The sequence below is a fragment of the Pholcus phalangioides genome, unplaced genomic scaffold (genome assembly GCF_987345545.1).
Source record: "Pholcus phalangioides strain wild (caught in Gottingen) unplaced genomic scaffold, Ppha-v1.0 ptg000024l_1, whole genome shotgun sequence".
NCBI lineage: Eukaryota > Metazoa > Arthropoda > Arachnida > Araneae > Pholcidae > Pholcus > Pholcus phalangioides.
This window is the reverse complement of record NW_028301616.1, coordinates 32154221-32171056: the sequence shown is the minus strand read 5'-3', so window position 1 is coordinate 32171056 and position 16836 is coordinate 32154221. Positions and strand designations below refer to the sequence as shown.

The window sequence follows — 16836 nt, the reverse complement described above, 5'->3', positions numbered from 1 at the left end:
ATTTGTCTCAGACAGCGCTGGGATAGGCTATCTGTTCCCGGATGGTGACAGCCCGTGGAAAAAATTTCCAGCGATTAGCTCAACAACGTCGCAAGTACATTCCAAAAACTGTGGCCAATCCAAAAGATCCTGCCCGTGATAAGGTGAAACAGCTCGAAGAAGCTGTGTTGTGATAATTTGGGGCATTCGGGGTGGGGGGTATTGTGATGTATAAAGAGTTGTGTGCATTCTTTCTGAATCATCAAGGTCTATGTTATTCGATGCACATTATTTGTCCGCTCAAATAAATGGTAGGGGAGGGGGGAAGAGGGGTAAATGTAAATGAAGATGAAAAAAATTTCTGGTGAAGTAAATTTAGAATCAGCGTCACACTTAGTCTTGGCGCGTTTCAAAAAGTTTTAAGATGTTTCTAAACTATCGGCAATATAATTCCCACACTATGCACCCCCCAGCTGTATGTGACTTGACTAGATTGATCATGTTAAAGAAAAATACGTTAAAAATTCCATGCAGCCAATTTTTTGTCACCAAAAAGATGTCAATTGTGGAGAATAATGTGATTTGGTTTTATCTTTTTTTTTTTTTGTATTAAGCTGCATTGCAATGCTGCAGTTTTTCCCTGAATCGTATAATGTTTGTTACGTTTGTAAGCCTCGTAGCATACTCTGTGGTACCCGAGGAGTTGTGTTTCCATGGATCCAAAAAAGAAGAAAAAAATTTTGGAGCATTCACTAAAACTAAGCAACCGTTGTTGAAAGGCTTGGAATCAGTGTTTTACCAATACGAAAAAATCTCACGCATCGAAATTCAAATTTATTCCTTCATATTTCGTTGAGGTGTGAAAATACTCCTTCAAAATTTAGGTAATTTTTTTTAATAACTATGTCTGACTGATTAAAAAAAATTTATATATACCCCCCCCTCTTTTAGCAAAGAATACCCCTTAAAATTTTGAAGAGAAGTGAAAAATTACTATTCAAAATTATATTTTCGGATAACATTGCTTGGAATGCTTTGTGAATACGTAACTGATTTCATTATATGTAGAAGTTGTCAATGACGTTTTATAAGATGAATTTTTCGCTCTTTTCAATAACAAAATTATTTATTAGGTTGTTTTTTTTTAATTAAAAGAAAACAATATTTTTTAGATATTGTTGGGACGTAGCTGTGGCCACCACTAGTTCCTTCTAAAGCCGCATGTCACCCGCGGGCAGCGAGCGAGTTAGAAAAATTCTGAACTTCCGTGAAGTCTTGAATTAGTCAAACAAGCAAAATTACTGAGCAAATCTGCGTGAATCAGAAATTTTAGGGATGTATTGTACACTCACGCCGAGTTGGCCTCTGGCTACGTCATAAAACGTCACACACAATGGGTGATTCCATTTATCTTCTTTCGGTAAAAAGGTCGCAGGTTGGTATTTTCCGTTCGCGTCTTTTTGCGATATTTTAGCGATTTTTTCCCCCTTTTCCCCCGTTTCCCTTCCTTGGAAAATGAACACTCCCTTCACACGTCAAGGTCAGAGGCCAACTCAGTTATGGGCATACAATACTTCTTTCCTGAGCTGTCTATAGCCGGGTTTCTTGAGCTATAAACCACGTCCCAAATCTAATTCGCAGGAACTTGTCGCTCGGTCTATAGACCGAGATTCCTCGTATAGATCCACTTACAAATCCTGTTATGTGTGCATTTATTGCGTCACCAGTTTCACTAATTTCGAAAAATAAACATTTCCATGTGTCGCGAAGCTTATCTTGTTGTTGATCTTGGGTGGCAGCTGAAAAGGTTTTAAGAACCCCTGATCTAAAGCCTTAACTACTCATCAGAAAACTATGGAGCTTTAGGAATGTCGTGACCATATTCTTTAGTGAAGAAATGAGAATGGAAATAGTACTTCTGAAGATGTTTAGACACCCTGCTATGACATCTAGTTGGCTTACCTATCTAGCTTGAATTCCTTGGTCTCATCTTTGCAAAAAAAAAACCAAAAAACATGCTCACTTCAATTTCTGAAGAAAACACAATATAGTGATGAATGCCGGAACTTATTTATTTTGCACTAATTTTTTTTCCAAAGTTTCGTAGTTTTCTGACAAAGAACTACGGGTGTAGACGTCAGAACAGAGAACTTCAATTATGTACACCCTGTATTAAATTTTAAAAAAGTTAAATACTGTATCTCTATTTTAAATGTAGAGTTGCCACAATATACTACGATACATAGTACATGCGATACGGATTATGCATCTATATCCACGATTCAAGTTACAAATTCGAATAAATTTCTTTTAAAAAAACGGGAAATTTTTTTTACGAAAAATGTGTAGGATGATCGAAAAGTCCCGTAAAACCAGACCAGCTTTTAGGGGGGTGGTATGTGACAAGTGTGGTCGCATCGGGCCACCGCTCTCACAGTAATACAGTATATAAGAAATGAAAAAATACATCACAAATACATTTTTTTTGTAGCAAAAAAGGTGTCTGAGCACTCCAACTGATTTGATTCCGGAATTTTCATCAATTCTGGTATTTTTTCTTTCATTATTTCTGAACTTTCGTCCATTCTGAGATTTCCTTTTCTCTCATTAATTCAGAATTTTCATTGGTGTGCCAGAACTATATTTTTCAATTATTTCTCATTTTGATTCATCAATTTTTAATTAGCATTAGTTCTCAGCTAATTAGGCCTTAATGTTCATTAGCTTTGAAATTATTTCTTTCGTCTGTTTAAAAAAATTTCAGTTCTGAATTTCCGTCCATTCAAAATTTTTATTAATTTTTTGTGTTAATTTACATTTAATTGTGTCTACATTTTTTGTAGGTATTTTTCAGCATTCCCGTACATTTTGTGATGTTGCGAGAATCTTTGGATGCCGATTCACAAAATATATGAAATCGAATTGGAGCTAAAAAGCCCCCGAAATTCTTTTTTGCAACCGGCCTCCAGCGTAAAACACGTCATATTGTCACCCTACTTATGACCGATCTCGAGCAAAGAAAATGTACGCGTATTCCATGTTACGTTTTGTAACACATGGTCCAGAGTAAACATTGCGTATATTTCGACGTAGTATAGCTTTTTATAACCTTTAGCGTAGTCTTTTTTTAAATTTTATTTTGACGTCAAAAAGAGTACCTTGCCATCTGCTTGCTAAACTCCGCTTCACCACAATTTGCACTTTACCGCGTGGTACGCGCTTATCTTAGGGAAAACCTTGGTTCCACGGCAGCCATATTTCATAAAACTACGATAAATGTCAGGACTTATGTCCCCCATACATTGTCTTTTATGCTTCCATCCACTCAAACTGTTGCTGCTGCTGCTTTGAACTCTATCTTTTTAATAGTGTCCGCGTTATTGAGTTACGAGCGTGAGATTTCTTCAATAGGGTGGCACGCAAAGGCTATATATATACAGTTTGAGAGAAAGAGATTTCATAGATATCGAGCGTATCCTCAAAATAGTTTCTGAAAATAGGAATCACGACACTTCCTTCTAATTAAAATCGCGTCATATATACACCAAAGGAATATAAATACCAAAAGTAGGGTTCTTGTCGGTAAGCATCATAGCATGTGGGCTCTAAATTAAGGGAAATTCAGAAAGAGAACTACGAGAAATTTAGAAAGAAAATTGAGGGAAATTTAGAAAGAAATACACGTAAATGGAGAGAATGTTAAAAGAAATATTTATATAAAAAAGTTTTAAATGAAAATTATAAGTAACATTTAGAAAGAAAACTGAAAGAAATTCATAAAGAAAACTGAAAGAAATTAATGCATAAAGAAAACTGAAAGAAATTCATAAAGAAAACTGAAAGAAATTCATAAAGAAAACTGAAAGAAATTCATAAAGAAAACTGAAATTAATTCATAAAGAAAACTGAAAGAAATTAATTTATAAAGAAAACTGAAAGAACTTAATTCATAAAGAAAACTGAAAGAACTTAATTCATAAAGAAAACTGAAAGAAATTAATTCATAAAGAAAACTGAAATTAATTCATAAAGAAAACTGAAAGAAATTCATAAAGAAAACTGAAAGAAATTCATAAAGAAAACTGAAAGAAATTCATAAAGAAAACTGAAAGAAATTCATAAAGAAAACTGAAAGAAATTCATAAAGAAAACTGAAATTAATTCATAAAGAAAACTGAAATTAATTCATTAAGAAAACTGAAAGAAATTCATAAAGAAAACTGAAATTAATTCATTAAGAAAACTGAAAGAAATTCATAAAGAAAACTGAAAGAAATTCATAAAGAAAACTGAAAGAAATTCATAAAGAAAACTGAAAGAAATTCATAAAGAAAACTGAAAGAAATTCATAAAGAAAACTGAAAGAAATTCATAAAGAAAACTGAAAGAAATTAATTTATAAAGAAAACTGAAAGAACTTAATTCATAAAGGAAACTGAAAGAACTTAATTCATAAAGGAAACTGAAAGAAATTAATTTATAAAGAAAACTGAAAGAACTTAATTCATAAAGAAAACTGAAAGAACTTAATTCATAAAGAAAACTGAAAGAACTTAATTCATAAAGAAAACTGAAAGAAATTAATTCATAAAGAAAACTGAAATTAATTCATAAAGAAAACTGAAAGAAATTCATAAAGAAAACTGAAAGAAATTCATTAAGAAAACTGAAAGAAATTCATAAAGAAAACTGAAAGAAATTCATAAAGAAAACTGAAATTAATTCATAAAGAAAACTGAAATTAATTCATTAAGAAAACTGAAAGAAATTCATAAAGAAAACTGAAAGAAATTCATAAAGAAAACTGAAAGAAATTCATAAAGAAAACTGAAAGAAATTCATAAAGAAAACTGAAAGAAATTAATTTATAAAGAAAACTGAAAGAACTTAATTCATAAAGGAAACTGAAAGAACTTAATTCATAAAGGAAACTGAAAGAAATTAATTCATAAAGAAAACTGAAATTAATTCATAAAGAAAACTGAAATTAATTCATAAAGAAAACTGAAAGAAATTCATAAAGAAAACTGAAAGAAATTCATAAATAAAACTGAAAGAAATTGATTCATAAAGAAAACTGAAAGAAATTGATTCATAAAGAAAACTGAAATTAATTCATAAAGAAAACTGAAATTAATTCATAAAGAAAACTGAAATTAATTCATAAATAAAACTGAAAGAAATTCATAAAGAAAACTGAAAGAAATTCATAAAGAAAACTGAAAGAAATTCATAAAGAAAACTGAAATTAATTCATAAAGAAAACTGAAATTAATTCATTAAGAAAACTGAAAGAAATTCATAAAGAAAATTGAAAGAAATTCATAAAGAAAACTGATAGAAATTTATAAAGCAAACTGAAAGAAATTCAGAAAGAAAATTAAGGTGAATTCAGAAAGAAAATTAAGGTAAATTCAGAAAGAAAATTAAGGTAAATTCAGAAAGAAAATTAAGGTAAATTCAGAAAGAAAACTAAAATAAATTTACAGAAAGAAAACTAAAATAAATTTACAGAAAGAAAACTAAAACGAATTTAAAAAAAAGGTAAAAGAAATATTGGGAAAGAAAATTAAAAGAGATATTTGGAAGAGAATATTAAAAGAGATATTTAGAAAGAAAATTAAAATAAATTCAGAAAGAAAATTCTGTAATTAAAAACTAAATTCAGAAAGAAAATTAAAAACTAAATTTATATAAAGAAACAAAATTTTATAGAAGACAGAAAAAATATTAATATAAATTTATGTAGAAAATGAAAGGAAACATTTTGAAAAAAATAAAATAAATTTACTGAATTTTGTGGAAAACTCGAAAAAAAATGAAATTGAAAGAGACCTGTGTGTGAAATTGGGAAGTTCGATTATTCCAGTGTTAATAGATCGCAAATATTTTTTAATGACGTCATATTTAAAGAAATCCAAATCATATTTACGGAAGTAACGTTCTTTTCTTTGTTTTAATGTTATCAGTATAGTTGATCGCTGATATTTTTTGGTGCGAGTCATGGAAAATGTATGAAAGTGGATGTCAATCCGTCTCTATCGAGGACAACTCCTGCATTAACCAAATGAATTGTGTCATTCACATTGACATCGTCATGTCACATCTTTTTTTTTTGTCTTCTATTTGTCTTGGGAGAGTTCGTTCTCCTTATCTCTCTCTCTCTATTTTTGCTCTTCGATTTCTATTTCGGTCCACGATCTCTTTCTCGAACGTTCGACACTAAATGCACTTTCTAAGATAAAATATCATTAGTTGAACCCACTCGCAAAAATCTAACTCTTGTTGGACAATACTTTTAATTTCTGGAATGCTGCTATATGGGAAAGTTGTCATACATGTAATTACAGTCGAATCCTGTTATAACGAACTCCAAGAGACCGGAGAAATCACTTCGTTATAGTGAAATTTCGTTATAAAGGAATTCCATTTTGCTTCAATTTTTTAAATCTTCAACAGTGGTGGGATTCGCGAATTATTCCCTCATCCGTTTATTTAATCCGGTGTTTCTCCAAACTTTCTGAAAATAAGGACCAGTAAAATGACTGGTCACCAGAGTCGTGCGGTGGTGAGATGGTCGTCTTCCACCGTGAAAGTTAGCGTCAAGGTCCACAGGTTTGAATCCGGGCAAGAACATTAGAAACAAGTTATTTACCTTCCGAGCCTGGGGTGACTACCGTTAGATAGCACCTCCATTCCCCTCCCCTTCCCCCAACCGCACTGGCTGGAAATTGCCGTATGCCGATGTATGACCGGAATTAGTACTACTGCTAAACCATATATGTACCTCGTTCATATTCCTCTGGGGAACTTCTAAAGAATTGGTGCATTGCATGGTGGAACGTGCGTGTCCGTGTTGTGGACATAACATTTAAAGCAATAAATTGCAATTTTTGGCAAAATTTAGTGATATCCCGTATTTAGGATCGCAAATTTCCTGCATTTTTCTCGATGATGTGAGGTGAGCTTAAGTACGATTTATTTATTCCAACCCGTAAGGACATCAGTAGTATCAATTACAACGTTTGAATAATTTTATCAAATCTGCCTGCGGACCAACTCTGGTCCACGGACCATCATAGGTTGAGAAACGTTGATTTAATTTATGTACTCTTCATTTTAAAATGCTATGTAAGAGTAAATAAACTCTGCGCCGGCAAAAAATACTCAGAAATCACCAACGAAAAAGGAAAATACAAGGAAAAATACGAAATTCCTTATGCATTTCGACACATTATGGGTGCCATCTTTAGAGTTGTAATATAACCACTATCACGCTAATTGGGATCCCACTTGGGGTTGCTACTAAATCTTAAATCCCGGTTGCTCGGTGGAAAGAAACGCTCTGTTCATGTCAAACTTTGGGGTCGGAATGAAGCTAAGAGTCTGCATTTTATCAGTGATTTCAGTTACAAATAGCAGTTTTGCTTGCCTTTGGCATAATTTATGACGACAATTTCGTGATTTCCTGTATTTGAGAGGAGGAAATATGGTCAGCGTAGAAAATACGAATGTTTATTCCGGAAATGTACTGGACTTCATCAATTGTCACCAAAAAATTGGCCAGTTGCGGCTAGAATTGCTAAGGAAAAACTGCTGTTGGCGGGAAATGAAGGGTTACTGTAAATTGCAGTGAATTAAATTGTATTTCATGGAAAAAAAAAATTAAATACGACAAATATATGAGATGAATAACTAAAATTACTGCCAAATTTATCGTAATTGGTCGTATATAAGTGAGAAAAATCATCTTCATCCACAATTTGAGTTGAGTTTACAGATTTAAGTATACTCCGTTGAAAAGGCTGGACAATCTGACACAAAAAGGTCGGAATAACCAAAAATACGTGTTATCACGTGGAATGTCACGTTAAACATGAGTAATATGATTGCCTTGACGCTCAGTGACGTATTTATGGAGGGGGGGGGGGAAAGGTTAGCTGGCTATAGTTCAATGCGGAAAGTTCGGAGGGAAGGAAAATTTCAGGAATGAATGAGTGGCCAAGAAAATTAATACATTATGGGAGAAAAGCGGCAAAATTTTATAACCATGAATCCGCCTCTGTCCGGAAAGTCAGAGACTACGCCAGTGATTGACCTAAAGAGTTTGCAAGCATTTGAGTAAACAAAAGAGTGCGTACGCTCGTGAGTGAGCAAAAGAGTGACCTAGAGCGTGCGAAAGCATGTGAAACAAAAACAGTGAAATAACCTAGAGCTATATGCAAGCATTTAAATGACTAAAAAAGTGACGCAAAGAGTGTGCAAGCATGTGAATGACCGAAACAGTGATTCAAAGCGTGTGTAAACATGTGAATCTCTGAAAAAGTGATTCAAAGCGTGTGTAAGCATTTGAATGGCTGAAAGAGTGACCTAGAGCATGCGCAAGCACTTGAATGACCAAAACAGTGTGAAAAAATGGGAATGACCAAAATAGTGTGCAAGCATGTGAATGGTTGGAAGAGTGGCCTACACCCTGTTCAAGCATGTGAATAACCAAAACAGTGTGGAAGCATGTGAATAACCAAAGCAGTGTGGAAGCATGTGAATAACCAAAACAGTGTGGAAGCATGTGAATAACCAAAACAGTGTGGAAGCATGTGAATAACCAAAACAGTGTGGAAGCATGTGAATAACCAAAACAGTGTGGAAGCATGTGAATAACCAAAACAGTGTGGAAGCATGTGAATAACCAAAACAGTGTGGAAGCATGTGAATAACCAAAACATTGTGGAAGCATGTGAATAACCAAAACAGTATGGAAGCATGTGTGAAAGCAAGGCCAAAAAAAAAGTGACCCATGCATTGTATGTGAACATGAGAGTGACCAAAAGATTATGCAAGCATGTGATTGACCAAAAGAAGGATTTGGCGACACGCATTTTTACGGGCGGGGGGGGGGGGGAGCCAAACAGGTTATAGCACAGGGAGGCGAATTCGAAGAGTGAGTGGTCAAGAAAATTAGACTAGAATGAGAGAAGGGCGAAAACATTCATGTAGCGCACAGGCGGCAAAACCATAAATACGCCTCTGTTAATGCCATAGTACCATATAATCTTGGAAAAACATTTTCAGACGATTTCACGACCAACATTTCCATCTCTTAGAATTGAGGTTCACGACCGTTCAAATGCAATTAAGTTATCCTCTCTCTCACTCTCCAGAATATAGCTGCAATTCCAGGGACAAGTTACATTCACTTATGCAATTGCCGCCACCGTTTCGGGGACGAGTTTCCTATTGAGCTTGAAGATATTTTTATGCTTTTAACTGTGAGCGGTGGAAAAAAAAAGAAGTGTCATCGCACAACAGCGTCAACCATCAAGAGCGAGCAACAACGTTACGCTGTAAGAAAAGGTGAGGGGTTGATGCTGTTGTCGTAACGCCCGTTTGAATTCGCTGCCGTTGCCAACAATAGCTTTCTTCTTCTTTCTGTGGGCCGTGACACTGGGATTGAATTTTGAGCGAGACATCACAAAACACAATGGGCGCGTACATCTGGTTGTTTCTTATCTATGATTTTTTTCTTTTCCTTGAGGTTTTTTTTACCATGTATTTTTTGCTTAAACCCCCCGAAGCCACTCTCACGTGTACTTTAATTTTGTCTTCTCTCTTTTTTTAATATCAGTAGAAACTCGTCATTTCCGTCTTGGAGAGAACAGTTTTGCCCCTCAATTATTGTCTATTCTTCGGCGTAAAATATTGCATTATCAAGAGAAGCGAATGTTCGCGATAAAGACCCCCCCCCCACTTGAGAAAAAAAGGTCGAGTAACGACCTTACTAATTTGAGACGATGAAATGGAAGACGCTCTGGAATAAATTTATTCTGTCCCGTTTCAACCATGATGTACGATCGAAACCCACGTCTATAAACTAGGCAGTTGGAATGTAAGTATATGAGGTTCTGCCAGTCTATTTCAGACCTGTCCCCCACCCCACTCCTGCAGCAGGATCCAAGGTCACGAATGGAAGGGGGCGGCAGGCGGGTCTGGTGCCCGGGTACCAAACCGGGGGCGGGGGGGGGGATTGCGAATTTCTCCTTTAACCTCTCCTTCAACATTACAAGGAGAGTGCCATAATGAGTGCTTGCCCCAGCTGACCAAGGATCTAGTTACGGCCCTGCCAGGACCCCTAGGCTGCGATCTTTGCCGTGCCCCTAGTCAGATTTGTCAGCCGCTGTGGTGATCGAGTGGTCATAGTGACGGGCTCACATTGCGAGAATTCGGATTCGGAACCCGCCGGTGCCACAGTGGGGGTCAGCTGAAGTTGGTTTTCGGTGGTTCCTAACTTGGAGGCGTGAATACGAACCGATCTACGGGTTAAGTCTCGCCGCAGAGAGCAACAGGCCTACAACGATACAAATATTCAATCATTACACTTCATTCTTACTTCAGAAATTGAACAGATGACAGCACTATAACAAGCACTACACAAAAGTAAATTTCGCGTTATGTTTATAACACCTACACACACTTTTCTAGCTTGGCCAAGGTCTTTGACAACTAGCTTATATCTCTCTTCCTTGAGACATGGCAGCGGGACATGATCTGGTAAGGAGGACGAGAGTGTGAATAGACATGAAAATGATAAGAATCGCCACAAGGCCTCGGGGCTGGAGTTCTGTAAGCCCCCATCACCTTTGTGATTAGGTGGTGGTGGTGGGGGGGGGGTGATTTCAGTAGTTCTCAAACTTTTTCGTCACGGAGCAGTAATTTTGAAAATACTTAAACGATCCTGATACATTAAAGTGCCACAGAATAAAGGATAAACACCAATATGCATATCTTCTAGAATCATTTCACCTGCATTTGGAAATATGTCCACCCCTTTAGATACAGGCTTTTTGTAATAAATTTGAACGATATAATAGTTGGAGTACCAGCGATAGATCTATGAAACCAGTGTCTTTATTTCGTGGCCCAACCGTACGGGGTAATGTGCTTATATGATGGAACAGAGCCTGGGCCACGTCTGGCTGTACGGTGTTTTTATTCAACACTTAGGAAATCAAGGTACAAAATGTGACAAGGGCTGGTTTTCCATTGCCTTCCCGACCACCTATTAGGTAATGCAGTTGAATCCCATTTTAACGAATACCGTTATACAGTGAAAACCTCGTTTTAACGAACTCTTTTCTGATCCCCCAGATAAGTTTACATAGGAACAAGGCAAAAAACCTGAAATTCCTTTATAATGAAATTCCGCTATAACGAAGTGATTTCACCGGTCTCTTGGAGTTCCTTAAAACGGGATTTAACTTGTACTACATATTCTTTTTATTCTTACAACCGTAGCGAGGAAGAAAAGAATGCCGAGTAAAGATGAAAAAAATCCATTTCCCCCCATAGGTAGGGTTGCCAATAAAGCGTCTGGGTGAGGGGAAAATAATAGAGAAGGAGCTCGAATGTATTTCGACCATCTACTCTAGGCTACTTTACCGCACACCAACTCCTGTCATATATTGCCATACAGCAATTTCCAACCAGTGGAGTTGGGTGGGAAATAAGGACTCCATCCACACACATTGGTGGTCGCCTCAGGCTCGGTAGGTAAAGAACTTGCTTCTAACGTTCTATGCCCGGATTCAAACCCATGGACCTTGATAGTAACCTTCATAGTGGAAGACGAGCACCTTATCATTGCGCCACTCGGGCGCTCTCTCTATGCTCTATTCTAGGCTGAGATATGTCGCTCTTGTACGGAAAGAGGTTTAGAGATTGTTCAAAAGTAATAAAATTCTACAGAGCATTTCAAAGTTACACAGGGGAAAACTGTGAACTTTAGTTCAGTTGTAATAGTCTTACCGCTTTAAAACTACAATTTGAATAAACGTGAAAAGTCAGTGTAAACAATCTGATTAAGGTTTGTATATTATCAGCTCACTGAATAGAATTTCACAAATTTAAGCTGTAGTTTTGCTCAAAGCCCGTTGATTTGTGAAGACAAGGTGAAAAAAGTTCAAGAACATTCCACCAGGTGGCATTTTGATTGTTACTATCGTGTAGTGCCTGTCCGATTTAGTACAACCAGACACTTCTTCCATCGCTCTACGTTCATTCATTTAAAAGTTATAACTACTCGAAGATTTTGTATATAGTGACATATGCGCAGCCTCTCCAATCATAATCACCTCTAAGAATCATTTTGGGATGCCCGGGAGGAAAAAAAGATAAACCATTGAGAGAAATGAGAAACATTGGAAATTTCACATAATCTTTAATATCTCCTGAAATATGACAGATAGAATCATGAAAGTAACGTAAGTGGTACAAAAATACGAGTACGCATCAGATGATAAGGAAGATTTGAACGCACACCTGGTGGGAAATTCAGGAACTTTTATACTATCTTGAAATCTAAGCAAGAAAGACCTAAATTCGAAAAACCAGGTCGTAGAAAGACATTCGGTAAATGCATATTTGGTTATGAAAAATGTATATGAAGAAATTGAAACAAAGATAGTGTACCTAAAGGGTATGAACATTATGAACATAGTGTGGATGCTAGTTTCCGATTCTACGAGTCGGTGCCTTACGGATGGTGTGTTCCTTTGTACTAAAACAAATCAGTTTTATCCTAGGGTCCCCTAGTATCCTACTATAAAGTTGTCGTTATTTATGGGCACCACACGCTGCTTTGAATCCGGGTGGCAGGTAGGCTCGAGCCACCCTTGCTGTGAAATAATATCCTCTATTTTTTTAAGCTACTTTCTGTCATTTATTTGAAAAATGAATGAAAATGAGATAGAGACGCGCACGGGTGTAGCTGAAACGAGGGAGGCAAAGGAGACATTTGCCCTTGTGGTTTCGATTATCTGTTACCTACCCGATGAAGCCTAGTGGTCATGAGATTTATTTGATGCGTCATGTAAATGCTTAAGGCCCTCCTCACACTGAGATACGGCTATTGCCAAGATATCGGAAGACTCGGTATGGTTTTGCATTATGCGAGCAATTTTCACGAACAAGTTAAATTTGTAATTCAAGGCAAAACTAAGTATATAAGCTTACATCGATTGCGGGCTCCAACAGATGCCTGTATGAATGCTCAAAAACTCTAAATGACACCTAGGTATCCTATCTATATACAGTATTGTTGAAAAATAATAATAATTGATGGATGAAATGCTTTGTACTATTTACAGGTTACGGTAACATAGCCCCTAAGACAAACGTCGGGAAAGTGGTGACGATATTCTACGCTCTACTCGGCATTCCTTTGATGCTGCTCTGCCTCACGAACATCGGCGACCTCTTAGCAAGATCTTTCAAGTTCACGTATTCGCATTTCTGCGTCCTCTTCAACAACCCAAGGAGGCATCACTCGCAGAGGCAACAGAAGATCGTCGAACACAACAGAAGTAAGTGCCTCACAACAATGTTCTTACTTGCTAAACGGTACTCTTTGTATTTGAGAAGCACGCAGTGGTCCATGCAATAGCCCGATCTTCTTTCGAGTCCCAGGTGGGCCCCATACGTTAAGACGGTACTGAGTACAATAATTTAGTATTAATACAAGGAAATTTTGAGAACGGCTTTGAGGGTAAACGGCAGTGGCGTATTTAAAGGACGGGTGGGGGGGTTAGCGGACTGTAGATCTGGTTAGCAAGTTTAGAGGGAGCGGCAAATTTGAGGTATGAGTAGCCAAGAAAGTTAGTAGAATGGAAGAAGAGCGGCAAAATTTATATAAACTTCAATAAATCCATGTCTGCCCAGTCAGCAAGGAACTAGGTCAGTGAGTGACCTGCACAATTTGAATGCTCGTGAGTGAGCAACTTAGAGCGTGAGCAAACATTCGAATGACCAGAAGAGTGACCTACAGAGTGAGAGACCAAGTCAGTGAGTGACCTAGAGCATGTGCAAGCATGTGAATAGCAAAAGAATGACCTAGAGCGTGTGTAAACGTGTAAATAATCAAAAGAGTGACCTATAAAATAAAGAATCATGTCAGTGAATGACCTATAGCGTGTACAAGCATGTGTGACCGAAACAGTGACTTTGAGACACAGATGTACTTGCAAGAGGGGTGGGAGCCAAGCAGGTTATAGCACAGGGTGGCGAATTCGAGGAAAGAGTAGTCAAGAAAATTAGGGATTTATGACGAATGGCGACAAAATTCGTGTAGCCCACGGGTGTCAAAACCATAAATATTCGTCTCGTTAACGACAGACCTAAGAGCAGCTACAGCGCCCTCTGCATCTCAAAGCAACATTTCAGACCTATATTCCTTTTGTGCCCCTCTAATCTCTAACATCTTTTGAAATTTTCCTATTTATTTTCGATAAACCTTGTACATCATTCACGTTTTTTTTTTGTTTTGCAGTGATGGAGAAAGTAGCCGAGGCAGTTTCGCTGGATGCCTGTCCCAACGAGGAGAAGAAGAGCATCAGCGACGGGTCTTCGCCGACTTCTTCGCCCTCGGTCAAATCAGCCATCGCCAACAACAACACCACCGCTGGTACGGTGGTCGTCCACGAGCCGAATTCCGTGGTCATCGAGCACGTGTACTCTGTCCGGGAGAACGACGACAACGAGGAGAGAGTTCCCATGTACATGGTGCTGCTGCTAGTCACGGCCTACATCTGCGGCGGGGCCGTGCTCTTCTCGCTGTGGGAGAAGTGGTCTTTCCTGAACGGAGCTTATTTCTGTTTCATCACCCTCAGCACGATCGGCTTCGGCGATCTCGTGCCCGGGTCGGACATCCTCGACCCGGAAGGAGGCCAAGCCAAACTCATTATCTGCTGTATCTATCTTATTTTGGGACTAGCAATCATCGCGATGTCCTTCAACCTAGTGCAAGAAGAGGTCGTCATCAAGTGCAAAAATTTAGCGAGGAATCTAGGATTCTTGAGTTCGGAGCACGATGACGATGACTGAATCCGGCAATGATGTCGAAAAAAAAAAAAATGGTTTTCTTAGAAATCCATGTGAACAAATTTTTTTTTAGTGTAAGCGAATGGACAGCGGTGCAGAATGTGTGTGTGCATTGATACCCGTCAGAGACGCCGACATGAGGGGGCTGAAAGTTGCTGGTCATCCCGTATATACGGGACTCGAGCACGTACTCAGTGGAGGGAGGGTGTATTGAAGAAATTATTGGGAGGGGGAGCTCAAATTTTCTAGAGCCCTAGACTCCGGCGCCTATGATGCCCGTAACTGATGAGAATAAACGTCGATTTCAACTTCCGTGTGAGAGTGTAGTAATGGTGTTGATACCGTAGTGTTCAACAACTACCAATCAATCTGTACGGTCGAAAATTTTACGATTTTTTTTTTCAACGTCAAGAACGGAGGAATGTATTATTGCAGTGGTTTTTCAAACTTTTGTCATCAGCGGCGCCCAAAATAGTTTGGCAGATATTTTCCCATATGAAAGAAACATGAATAGGCACACAAATTAATACCTCCAGCTCGCCGCGACGCCCCTTAGAGCTGCGACGCACACATTGAGAAACATTATTGTATTGGTATGAAACTGATTCGGTCATCGTGATCTTTCTTTCCTGATAAGAGCTTTCATAATACAGTCGAATTCCGTTATAATGAACTCCAAGAAACCAGAGAAATCACTTCGTTATAACGAAATTTCGGGACAAAAGGAATTCCAGGTTTTTGCATTGTTCTTATGTCAACCTATCTGGGAATAAGAAAAGTATTCGTTAAAACGAGATTTTCGCTATAGCAGTATTCGTTAAAACGGAATTCGACTGTAGTGCGTTGATATAAGGAAAAATTGTTTATTGGCAATCAAAACGTATGTACAGGGCATCCCATCAATTCATAAATAGTTTAAATGGTATAAAAATTGAAGGAACTGGGGATTTCGAATGTGCGGTTTGGGAAGAAAATTCCCACGAAGGGAAATTTTTGTGGTAAAGAAAAAAAAAATTAGTTCACATTTTTTGTCGATAGAGGGAGCTGCACGGAATTTCGGCAGGAATGATTGGACCTGAATCCTTCTTCAATCTCTTCTGTGTCCAAAACGTTTGTAAAGCTTCAGTGATTTGTGGCTGAGGTAAACAAAGTCACCAATAGCTTTAGCCACTAGTGCCAACATCACAATGGAAACCGGTAACAGGAAAATTCAGCTGTTAATCGTACTCCCTGCGTTTTATAAGACTGATTTGCATGTTTCCAGTGATTTGTTTTCGTGCCCGAGTGGTATGGTGGTAAGATACTCGTCTACAATCGTTAAGGTTATTGTCAGGGTCCCGGGTTCGAACCCAAGGGAGGATATAGATAAGATGTTTTCCCTGACGAACTCGAGGCGACCACCGATAGACGCCTTCGCTTCCAACCCATTTCACTAATGGCAGTATATAGCGATATGACCAGAGTTGGTGTTTGGTGAAGTAGTGATTTGCTTTCGTTCAGCACGCTCTACCGACAGAAATTGAACTTTTTTTCTGTACCAAAAAAAAACCACCCTTCTCGAAAATAAATTTTTCGCAAACCACATTCAAATACGTCAATTCCTTCGATTTTTATGAATTTTTTAACTATTTACGAATTTACGGAGCACCCTGTATTTGAATTGACCATGTGTTGAATTTTTCCTTCTGGAATGCTAAGTTTCATTTGAAGCACTTTTTGACTCTTTTATAATTAGAGAGATCAGGGCCGCAACAAGGGGAGAGCAGGAGTATCTGGTGTCCCGGGCGCTGGACCAGGAAGAACGCCGAGTTTACTATTTTCTCCTTTCGTTCAAAATAACGGGGGGGGGGGGGGAGTCATGGCCCCCACAAATGGGAGGGGCTGACAAGGCTCTGGTCCTGGGGCCCGGGACAATTCTAATCATTTTTTTTTACTTTTTCACGCTATAAATTAACTATAGAAGGGCCCGTGAAAAGTTTGACCGGG

At 37.8% G+C, this 16836-nt stretch overlaps 1 protein-coding gene across 1 annotated transcript in view; it reads left to right on the top strand.

The window, feature by feature from the left end:
* Nucleotides 1–16695, top strand: part of LOC149069244 (potassium channel subfamily K member 18-like) — a 40400-nt gene extending 23705 nt beyond the window's left edge. Inside the window, exons 2-3 of the mRNA XM_089250843.1 lie at nt 13122–13337; nt 14300–16695. Of these exons, the coding sequence (XP_089106969.1) occupies nt 13122–13337; nt 14300–14853 (770 nt within the window). The 3' untranslated portion in view covers nt 14854–16695. The remainder of the gene's footprint in view (nt 1–13121; nt 13338–14299) is intronic.
* The last annotated feature ends 141 nt before the right edge of the window (nt 16696–16836 follow it).